The 12231-nt window shown below is 41.9% G+C and overlaps 1 protein-coding gene across 3 annotated transcripts in view; it reads left to right on the forward strand.

The window, feature by feature from the left end:
* The window catches only part of ntng2b (netrin g2b), a 56364-nt gene that overhangs the window by 27038 nt on the left and 17095 nt on the right, over positions 1-12231 (forward strand). For all 3 annotated transcript variants that reach the window (XM_020621080.1, XM_020621081.1, XM_020621082.1), the window contains exons 4-5: positions 6604-6776; positions 8595-8624. In XM_020621080.1, the coding sequence (XP_020476736.1) occupies positions 6604-6776; positions 8595-8624 (203 nt within the window). The remainder of the gene's footprint in view (positions 1-6603; positions 6777-8594; positions 8625-12231) is intronic.

Raw genomic sequence — 12231 nt, forward strand, 5'->3', positions numbered from 1 at the left:
GGGGCTGAATAATTTTGCATGCCCAATTTTTCAGTTTTTTATTTGTTAAAAAAGTTTGAAATATCCAATAAATTTCGTTCCACTTCATGATTGTGTCCCACTTGTTGTTGATTCTTCACAAAAAATTACAGTTTTATATCTTTATGTTTGAAGCCTGAAATGTGGCAAAAGGTCGCAAAGTTCAAGGGGGCCGAATATTTTCACAAGGCACTGTACTTGTACAATGAGTATTACTTTAAAGCTACTTTAAATAAACAGTCGAGAGGCACATAAATCAACATACACTACTTAGCTGCAGCTAATTTGCCTACCAATATAATCAATAAAGGGACCCTGAATCTTAATAAGTCAAATGATCAAATGATGACACGAAACAATCCCTCTGAGGTACTTTTTAAAACAAGGCTTACACCTGCTGTTTAAGTGAGCAACAAAGTTCTTTACAAACTATTTTATCGTCACTGGAAATAGCCAGGGTGACAAAATCCTTTCAAAGCTGCACATTAATTACCCCTGCAGTTTGAAAGGCAAGCAAGACGTGTGCATCTCACACAGCTGACACGCAGCCTCTCTTGGGGACGGTCTTCTGAGGTCTGGACTGGAGAACAGGACGTGCTCAGGTTCCATTATTTAGTTATTTGGTCCTGTGCATACAGTACTTCAGAGAGCAGGTAGCTCAGAGTAGCCCTGACTCTGCCTGCTTCTCTTTACACAACCCACCCTGGCCAATCAGAGCATCACATTCAAGTCTGAGCATCGGCTAGGCAGGCAGGCAGGCAGGCAGGCAGCAGCCTTTTACTGTATCCTGTGTAAATAATTTACTCGTATGCTTAGTCTCACACAGTCTGTCTCTCTGTTGCTTCCTCCCTCTCTGCCCATCTCTCTAGTGGATGATCCCAAACTAAAGGACATAATTTTGAACTCGGAGCAAACTGTGCTAAAATAATGAATCATCCCACATCCACACCAAGGAGGTCGCACATCACTGCATACTAGAGGCGCACACACACACACACACACGGTGTGGACTGCAAAGACAATCAAGGTCATTCCAAAGCTTTGAATAATTCAAGATATCTTTTTGCTGGACATTTCACTCTCCTGTTTCGCAAGGCCAAAGACATTCAGTGATTCCCTGACACTAAGCATATTTAGCCAGTGCATATGTGTGTGCAAAAGAAAGGGAGATCCCAAATACCCAGTCCCCTAAGCCTGTCCCTCATTCCCTTAGATATTCTAGCAAAAAGCATTTTCTCCCTTAGATGGCTTTTGGTACATAGGCCCCACAAAGATTGAAAACTGAGAAACTAGACAAAGGGAAAGACAGGAAGAGAGAAGTGAGGTGGGAAATGTTTGCTGTCAACGACGTTCATTAGATAATGACAGATAATGAGCTTGGGTGGAATGATTTGTTTAAAAAAATGCCGTCAGTTCTGTTATTAATGTGAGAAAAAGGTGTGAAAGAAATATTTTGGTTATGGAAACAGGCACGGTGTTATTCCTGCTCACCACATGTTCACAGGGGAGGCCAGTTATAGATTACCTGTTTAAGCTAGAGGGAGCACACATGTGAGAGAGAGGTTGGGTGGAGACGAGAGGGAACGTTTGAAGAGAGTCATGGTGCTCCCCTGCTCTGGGAGGTTGCACTCGAGGAAAATCGATCCCCTCCCTTCAGAGAAAGAAATTTATGAAGCTGGAACATAAACGCAGTCATGTCCAATTAGCTGCTCTGAATTTACGAGGCGAGGCGGGAAAGGGAAGTGGGAGGGAACACGGCAATAAAGACTTCAGCAGAAGCCAATAGGGTGAAATGTTGCTGATCAATGATCCCGGCTTCACACAAGTCTCACTCCTTGCTTAGCCACTTCAAGCTGCACTCAGGATATGGTGTGGTGGAGAGCACAGCCCCGGGTTACTTTTCTCACATTGACTCAATCAGAATATAGTATATAAAAAAAAGAATCCTGCTCCAGGTGTTAAACTGAGATGTAATGTGAGCAAAGAGAAACTTTCCCCATTCAGCCAAAGAATGTAAAAACTGTCGTGTAGTATCAAACTTCAGCAAAGGCCAAACACTGTGAAGTAACAATAAGCAAATTTGAGTGGAAGGGGACTATGTATATTTATACAACCGACCTAAGATTGAATATGAAAAATAATCTGTCCACTGCAAAGTGCAACATCAAAACTTGAGTTAAATAACAATTAGATTAATATTATAAAAGTAGGATTAGCGATTGTATTTGAATGTATTATATTGGAATTTTCTGTCCATCTTCCTGCTACTTTATGAAATTATTTTATAATTCAAAATAGAAAATAGCCTATACTTTTCAGGTAATACAGGATTACACTTTTGAATCAGCATAATGAGTGTTGTTAATTAAAGAATCTGGCAGCTCATTATTTATTTTTTTTTTTGGTTTCCCAACAAAATACCAAACCTAAGTTCATATTGAGATTGGACAGTAGCAGCTACACTTTGCCTTTTTTTAAGGTTATGTCTCTAATTCAAGTTCACAGTGACTTGATGCATAAGACCCAACATGTTTTTTAACACTTAAATCTTTTCCTAACCTCAATCAAAGTGCTTTAAATGCAAACACCTTTCTCTCTCTGACGATTATCGCCCATTAGCCTTTTGTCATTTCAAGGCAGGGAGTTGTTGCAAGTGCCGAGCGGGCCTCCTCAGTGATGGCTGATCGAACACAGAGTAAAGAGGAGAGAGATCTCCTGTTGGGTCAGAGACCGCATTGACACATTCTGTCCTCACAGGTTAGAGCACGTCAACATGGACTCTCCTCCAGCTCCTCCTCCGAGTCTCACTGCTTTAGTGTGGGAAGCAGACGAACTGTCAGGGCTTTGATACAACTGCCCTACTCCCTGCTGTCCTGACTGCTCTGTCCTTCGCATCATTTATACCCCCCATATTTTTTTCCTCTACCCACTCCTCTCAAACACATGTCCACAATCCAATTTACTCAATGCACTCCTCAGTGAACACTGACGCAATGGGAAGGAGCAAAACAACTAAAGGGGTAAAGCTGCAGAGACAGAAGGGAAAAGTGAGAAGGAAGAGAGAGGAAGGACAAAATGGAAAACCAGAGGGAATACTGGAGGCCGGAATTTTGGAGAAAAAGATTTAAAAAAATAGAGTAGGAGGAGAACACAAAAGAGAAAATAGAGATGGAGTGATAGCTGTGTCCCCTGAGAGGAATAGGCATTGGCTACAGTAAAGAGGCAAATAAAGCCCCATTAACTGCTGCTTCCAGCTGCTTTCTCAGGTTCTGCCACCACATGACTCCCCCTTGATGTTTGTTTATCTTTCTTCTTATTTATTCCCCTAATTGCTGTGCCTCTGCTGTCTAAAACAGGCAGTCTTCATACAATTAAAAACACTGGCCGACATGACTTCACAGAGACAGACTGCGAGGCGAATGGACAGAGGAAGACACAGCCAGACAAGCCTGGACAGAGATGCAGACTGACAGTCATTGTATCTGTGTGGTAGATAATTACCACAGATCTCTGGTTAGATGCAAAACAGTGTGATCATGCAGATACACATGATGCATGTCTGCTGTATGTTGATCTTACACTACATGTACTGGATCTGTTTCCAAAAAAGATGTTTATATCCTGGTTTATCTTTATGTGCTTTGAAGGAAATATGCTCTCTCGATTATGTTCATTGGCAACATTTCTTCTATCCTCAAAGTGAACAACTCAGAAATCATAGCAAGGTGGTAGAGATGGTGGATGCTAGACGTACATAGCACATAATAATAGAAGAATGGAACGATCACTTATTGATGTTAGCAGCTGATTCTTCTTCTTTAAAAAAAAAAAAGATTCCTATAATAAAACTACATTATTGAATGCATGGTCAGGGACCACCTTCAATGCCTTAGCGGACCACCAGGGGGCCGTGGACCACTGGTTGAAACACCCTGATATATTTCAAACCATTGCTGTATGGTATTACAAGAATTTACCTGAGTACATTTAAGGCAACATAGCAACACACAGATAAAAATACTGACCCATAATTGCACCAGCTAATTCAAACAACATGTGATTTCTGTGCATTTGCGTCCCTTACTTCCTTCCGTTCCCGGACACCAACTTGCCCTGCTTTCTCCTCCACTCACCTTTTCTCATTTCATTGTGATGGATCCAGCCATCCCGTCTTAACCTTCCCTCAGCTCAGAGCTGCTACTCCCACTTTGATAACTTTGCAGTGAAGGCAGACATCTTGCACATTAACACATGATTGTGCCCATGCATTATTTGTGTGTGCAGGGACTTACTAGAAGGATCAGGAGAAATCCCATTGCAAGCTGTCATCCGTAAGAGAGAGAGCGCAAACGAGACAGCACTTGAAAAGTCAGAGTGTCATGTCATTCATGCGGAAGGAGTGCAAGGCTAGAAATACTCTAGATTTTCCTGGGCTGTAATATGTGGCAGAAAAGCAGGTCAAGGAGATGAAGTGGAAACTAAGTTTCATCTTGCAAGACTGGGTGATTCAAAATTTTGATTTCATAATTGAACTAGCAAACGATTCATTAATTCCACTTGACGTCAGGGTATGTCAGCAGTCCAGATATTTGATAAGAGGGAGGCCATTTTCTTTAGCCATTAGGTCTGCAAGACACAAACTGCACACCAGCATGTCTAGAAAATCACTCTGCTCTTCAGTATTGATTTTAAACTACAACTTCTAGATCCTGCACTCAGCAGTGCTTCCACTTTTGAGATGAGACAGATGAGATTTATCACAGAAGATGCAGGAGATGAGAAGCAGTGATAGGTTTGGCACTGTCAGTCACCCAACGCAGCATTAGTCACCGCGCCTCTGCTTCTCTGATCTGTTGTCCACTCTCAGACAAATGCATCACAACTGCACGGAGTATAAACACATGCACACCTGTCTCACTTCGCACACATTTGCACTCTCTCGCTTATGCACACACTACTTTCTCCATGAAAGAGAGATGTTCAATTTCCCTCTTTGCTAAGTGGACAGCTCGTGCCCTTCAGAAAAGGATGCAGGAAACGAGTCCTTGTCGGTGGATGGATTCTCCCTGGCACGTCCTGTCAATTCATTCAAGTGATCAGAGAGAAGCATGGGCAATTTATAGGACGGAGCAACAATACAATGGGAGACAGCTCACCATGATCGAATGTCTCCATTTTGGTCCTGGATTACTGTGTATTTTCTAGGTTATAGTCGTAGTTATTCTGTAAGTAATGTTGTGAAACTAGGCTTAAGGTTGATAGGCTGATGACCCCCCCCTACCAAAAAAAACGATAAGAAAGCATAGATTAGTGAGAAAGGAAGATTGAAGTAGTCATCTTGCCAGAATACAGGGGGCATTCTTTGAATATTTGATGCAGACCGATGGCTGTTCACTCCAGTGGAACAAACTGGATTGGAGTCCAGTCACTCACCTGGAAAAGGCTGTAATTTAAAGTGGTAACTGGCCAGTGTCCTTAAGAGTCTCATTTCCTTTCCTGCAGAAGTTCAGCCTCTGGATCAGCCCACCTGGGCCCTGCCCTCTGCGAGGTCACGTGCATGAACGCACATTCATGCAAACACATGCATTAGTCAGTAATTATAAAAATCAACATTCATCATGTTTTATGAAAATGAATGCTCTTTTTATCAAATTAATGTTACAGTGGAAAGATCAATTACTTAATTTTCATAAGAAACCATTAATTATCAGCAAACTGTGAAAATGCCCAATCAAATAAACAATCAAAAAGGCTGCTGATTAATTATCTGCCAACTGAGCATTCCAACTCAACATTCAGTCAAGCAGGACTTGTGTCTTTCGCAAGTCTTTTCACATTGTAGAAACAGTTTGATTCATTTACTCAGTTCGGGTGTAGAGCGTAAAGCTGGAATCAAATGGCACAAAATCAGATGACCTGGCAAGTGTACAAACTGCACGAGTATCAAAATAGAAGTGGGTGCTGTAGCTTTGCCAGTCACTTATGAGAGAAAAATGGCATTTAACATAGTAAACTTAACAGAGATTTGTCTTTAATTGGCTAAAAATACATTTATATCATCTTGAGGGCATCTCGTGGCATATTTCAGAGTGTTTCAACTCACATTTCAGCTTTCTGCTACAATTTAATGATGCACGTATACGAGTGTACGCCCATAACACCCACACAGGAATAAAGCCAATTTCCTATAATTACAAGTTTTTCTTACTTTTTGTCAAATATAGAGAATATTTCACAGTATGTGCTCAGTAAACCACAAGCTCCATACACTGCAGGCTTTGTAGGCCATAATCCTATAACCTTACTCTGGTTTTATGTTTTACATTTACTACCATAATACCGTTCACTCAGGAGAGGTGTGTTCTGTCTCATTGTCAGACTTTTTCTTATTGTAAAAATACTCCCATAATATCCAGCATCATTAACACATCAGATAGAGCCAATGTGTGATTACAACTTTCACTTGCTGCTTTATGTGACTCAGCAGGGTGCGTTCACTCTCACTCTCCTTCTCACACACACACACACACACACACACTCACACACTCATCTCATGTGTGTCAACTGCCTCTTCTCTCTTTTCAGGTGCAAGTGTAACCTCCATGCCTCCCAGTGCCTGCTGCAGGATGGGAACCTCCAGTGTCAGTGCGAACACAACACCACTGGCCAGGACTGCCAGCGCTGCAAAAAAGGCTTCAAAGCCAAGTCCTGGAAGGCTGGTTCCTACCTGCCAGCACCCAATGGAACCCCCAACATCTGTGCGTACCCAGAATATGTTTCTCTTCCTACTGCATTCACTGAACTCTTCAATCTGACACAGTAACAGAGTAGATACAAATCTGCTGACTCTTTTCATGTGCTTCATCTGAGGATTGCTTTACTGTATTATATATGGTTACGGTTATTAAATGATCTAAGTTACAGCACTTACACATGATGCAATACAAATACAAGGGCATGTCCCAGGATGGGCCTATACAGTGGCCAGTGAAATTCCCATGGCCACTGTGATTTTGTTGGAGTCGTGTTTCTGGCCACTTGATGCCTTGGAGCTCTGATTTGGTCTCCATAAACTCGTGAGGGAAACATCTTCAGCTGCTAAATGCTTCACTATGTTAACCAGCTTTGACTGTCTGGTGTTTGGTGCTAACAGGCAGTGTACAGTAGGTTTTTAAAGCTTTTTCACTAAAACAGAATCAAAGCAATGCTGATGAGAGCAGACAGATAAAACACTCTATAGAGCTGCAGAGTGCTAAGTCTCTGTGGCGAAGCCCGACTCATTTTATATTAACTGACGTTATGCTGCTGTTGGATTATTGATTACTCCAGTACCCTGGTGTCCAGTGCCTTATTAGTTTGCAAACTAGAGAGTAAAGAAAAGGAATAAATTTTACTTTGGTTCCTCTGTGGGCCAGTGAACTGGTCCAGTAAACTGGTCTAAGGAAAATACAGTATGTGCTTTTGGAAACTGGAGCAAACTACTTACATTTTACACTTTTCATTCTGTGGCATTAACGCAGACACTTCTTCATCAGAGGTCAGAAATTAAGTCAGGGTGAAGTTCAATCAGAGGATCAAGACATTTCATTTTCTTTCTCTTGAAATCAAACTCTATTAAATTATTTTAAGTTACATTCCCCAGCATTTTTGATGTATAGGTTCCCTCATTACTCTGTGGCCCTGAATGAAAAGCAGGATCAAGGGAGCGAGTTGAAAAGAAGAAGACGAGGGAGAAGCTGAGCTCACCTCAGTGCAGAGAGCAGATCAGAGCTGTGTAACGATGTGGGGAAATCCTCTTGGAGAGTATAGCCAGCTACAGCAGCCAGCTACGATAAAATAATTATCTAGGGCAGCCCCTCCCTGGCTTTCTCCTTTAAAACAAACAGATACTCTCATATGCACAGAAAGGGACACACACACACACACAGAAACATAGGCAGCTACACACACATATGCTTGTACCTGCACACACACTGCAGTGAATGGCTCTATTGTCAGTCCCTTTTTATCATGCTGTTACTGACCCAGTTCTAATACCGACATACACCTTCAGATCTCATCACCACCCTTTTAAACTCCTGAATCCCACGAGTGGAATTTGAAAATTAAAATGTTTACAACTTGCTTGGTTGAAATACCCACAAAATGGCCATAGCTCATGGCCCAAGGACCAGTACAGTCTCTACAGCCTTATTGTGCATGGCAAGCTGACTATAAAAACAATCTGGGAGAATGTGCAAGAAAGGCTAAAAGTTTTGATTCAAGCATAGCAAAGTGGTGCTGCACTCCTAAAACACACATATATGGTAGGACCTCCGAATCTAAGGGCTTTGGAAGGAGTAACAGGTTAAATTATGGATGATGGGAGATGCAGTGCAGACACAGTAATTACTGCAGTAATCACTCCAGGACATTGAGAGGTGGTCTACAATGAGCCCTCATTTTGCAGAACAGCTCTTAAGCTCCCTCTGCCACCTGAGTCTGATGAATGAGGCACAGTCAAGTCTTTAAGCAAATTGAATGCATAAATAAACAAGTTCTCATCATCTCCTCTTCCTTTTCTTATTCTCTTTCAGGTACAATTGCTGGTTCCCCCTCCGGTTCTAGTAAGTAACAATGCAAAGGAGAAGAAGTGCTTTTCCACAAACTCTTTCTGCCTTGTGTCTCTCCCTTCTGTTACGTTGTTTTTGAAATTTAAGCTTTAACCCCATATCTGTCCTTCCTTACATCCCCTAAACTCCCCCTCTCTCCACTATGTTTAGCTGACTCTCTAGTCAGCCGTCTTTCTCTTCCTGTATCTCCTCTCTCAGTGCTACAGCTTGGCCCCTGTGTGCTTCATTATTAATAGGCCTCTCTGTCGCCATGTTCCTTCATCACAGCACATCACACTAACCTGCACAGGAGGAATTCTTCCACAGTTGTCCTTCTCTTCTTTAGACTAAAGACAGTGGTGTTGACGAACTTCGGAAGGGAGGGATGGCCAAGGGTTGTGTGAGAACAAGTGGTGGACAGAGCAGCAAAGCTGAGCTGAGACAGACAGAGAGAGAAATGAGAGAGAAGGATGTGAGCATATGTTAGTGTGTTGTAATTCAGTGGGATTCCAGGTGAGGAGCTTGGGGAGACAAGAATAAAAGGGAATTTGATTAGGGATTCTCTCTGTGGAGGGGCTCTCAGCCTCCAAGCTGTTAGACAGAAACAATCGGCAAAGTAGCAACATCAGCCCTGACAGCATTGGGCTTTTCTCCACATGGCCCAGCAGTAAAAGGCTGACGCATGGATAGACTGAGCAAGTGGACTGCACTGCAGAAGCCTAATTCTCACAAGGGCTCTCTCGCACTTAGACACAACGGTGCTGTTTTCTGGGGAAAAAAAATGCATATAGGATTTATCAGCGAAAGGAAAGATGATTACAGCTTAGTGGATAGGTTTCAGGTTCCCACAGATGGTTTGTTTGTTAGACAAGAGCTCTACATCTGTTGCTAATTAGCCACAACTATCTCTTACTGCCCCCGAAGATGAAGGTGAGTCAGAGGGTGAGCCTGAAGGTGAAACTCGGGGTGGACTCGAAGGCAAAGCAGAGTGTGCCACGGGCACAGAAGCTGAATGGTCCTTGGCTGTTACTTATGAGCCCTTTGGAGCCTCCAGTGAAGGTGAGGAATAGATTTAGATTAGTCATAACCAAAGGTAGAATGTACTGCAGCTACATGCATCCACTCAGTACTGTACAGTCTTCAGGAACCCCCTTAACTACACTTCTGAGGGAAAAGTTGTCCATCACAATTGTCATCAAATGCATTTATTTGATAGCTGCAGTAACTTTTTACTGTATTTTTTATCAACATGAGCAGATTCTGCCCATCTCCATCTTACCAAGGTCATTTTTTGTCTGCAACCAAGCCTTAAGATTTTTCCCCCTATTCTTTCTTAATGATTCATGCTCATTTCTAGAATATCCCTAAAACAATAGTGTTGTTTGCTTTCTTCCTAAGGGTTAGATGAGAAGATCAATACTACTTTCACGCTTGTCTGTCAAATTAAAAGCTACCACCAGCAGCTGTTTGGCTTAACTTAGCACCAAGACTGAAAACGGGTGAGACAGTTAGTCAGACACTGTACCAAGGCAACAAAACAGACCTACAAGATCTACAGTATAGTGTGGATGTAGTATACACTTGGGAAAAAGTTGTAAGCCTGTGGATGTGCGTACAAATGCTGACAACATGTGTTGTGTCTCTGCATTTATATGTAATTAACCCTGCGACTTACTGGAGGTCTTAAAGATGTATGTTGGCTGTTTTCTGTCTCTGACATTCAAGTCAATGTAGCTTGTCTTCACAGTATAGGTGTCAAACTATATGGACATTCAGACTCTGTTCTGACTGATTTCAAGCAACCCAGGATGGATGTGAACAGATTCTACCAGCTGCTGAATGTACAGTAAAGTGGATTTCAGACCCTGGCTGGCCCTCATGCCTTATTTAAACCACCCATCTTGGTAGGCAGCGGACCTCCCCCGGTCCACCTGAAAAGCACTCAGGACAGGGAGGAGCGGGGATTCTGGCAACGGTGTGTTGCTGCCTGTAGGAAATCCATTAAGTGCATGCATTGAACAGCACAGCAATTTGTTGTTTGGCTGACATCAGTAGGGAACTCAAAGAATTCACTGACTGGTTGTGATTTAGGAGCGGCTGACAGATGCTTCATTGTTGTATAAACAGAGGCACAGCCTTTGTTTGCATTTTCAAATGTCTTGTTTTGACTAACCAACAGTCCAAAAGTCAAAGATATAATTGCAAAAATGTCAAATGCTTGCCATCTCAAATATGAGAATCGGATGTTTTTCTTTTAGTTGAAGCTTTAATTGATAAGGAAAATGACCATTAGTTGAAACCCAAAACTATTTTAAGAAAAGAACAGTAAAAACCAAATCATTTACCAGTAAAAACAATGATTATCAAACTTGCTAATCATTGCATATTTAATGTGTTATTCAGATATTCACTGTGGTTTATTTTGTTTGGGGAAAACTTTTCACTACAGCTCATAAAAAATTCATACAATTAATTTTCCTAATTTTCAATATAGAGGATTAAAAGGTCATTACAGAATAAACAACTGCTCAGCTGCACTTCAGGGACACCAAAACTGTTGTAGAGTTGTGTTCCTGCCAGTTAACTCAGGTTTACAGTAGTGGATTTGGCTTGAACCTGACCCTGACGTTAGCAAAACTGCACATGTAGATTTATGGTGGGCATATGGTGCAGTTCAGTGAAAGTCATAAATCATCTTCAGGGCCTCCTTGTCCTCCCAGTGATCTGAGGTCTTAGGTTCCATTCTCCCAGAGTGCCCGCCGCTCCTCCATGTACATGAACACACTGGTGCGCATGCACACACACACACAGGCTTAATTTTATTCTGAGACTGAAAGTGCTGTGGCATTAATAAATGGATAATGTAACTAAATTAGTTATCTTAAAAACTGCAACCTGTAAGTTTTCTTCTGTGACTCAGCTTCATTCAAAGCCTGCATGTTAGTTTAAAATATTGGTAGCAGTAATGTGTGTACATAAATACTTGAATATCTGAGTAGAAGTGTGTTAAAGCAGCCTGGGATTTTATTTTTCCAATTTTCATCCACATAAAAGTTGGTTATATAAATCATGTTTTCAGCACCTTTTCCAGGAATTTGAAAAAGCAAATCCCAGTAGGTATTTTATTGTGTGATTTACCATTAAGATCAGTGATAAGTTTATGAATGTTACCCAAGCACCTGCTACTTTATAAACATTACACAACACAGTATTTTTGAGTTGGACACCATGTCATAGTAGTTCCAGCCTTTGCCAAGTCCCTGCCCCAGTTAAGTCGGTGAGCATGCTCAGATGAGGATTAGTGATCTATTGGCAAAGGAGTCTGAGCCACAGAACCCATAGCCCATTGGTCAGCTTGACAGATGGGTATCTGTTGAAGGGGGAGAGAAGGTCAGAAAAACCAAATCCTAAAACCCAGTCATACAACTATCTATCTAGCCACCATGACCCTGCTTCATCTTTTCATTTAGATCCTAGTGTCACAGAAGAGGCTTAATACACCACTAGCAGACAGTCGCATACCAAGAACACACAGTGGACAGACAAGTGTATGCAAACTCACACACACTGGTGATGTACTACGCTCAATCAACACAGTCCTGCCTGTGCACCGCCATCATCT

Source organism: Monopterus albus, unplaced genomic scaffold (genome assembly GCF_001952655.1).
Source record: "Monopterus albus unplaced genomic scaffold, M_albus_1.0 scaffold253.1, whole genome shotgun sequence".
In the NCBI taxonomy this organism is placed as follows: domain Eukaryota; kingdom Metazoa; phylum Chordata; class Actinopteri; order Synbranchiformes; family Synbranchidae; genus Monopterus; species Monopterus albus.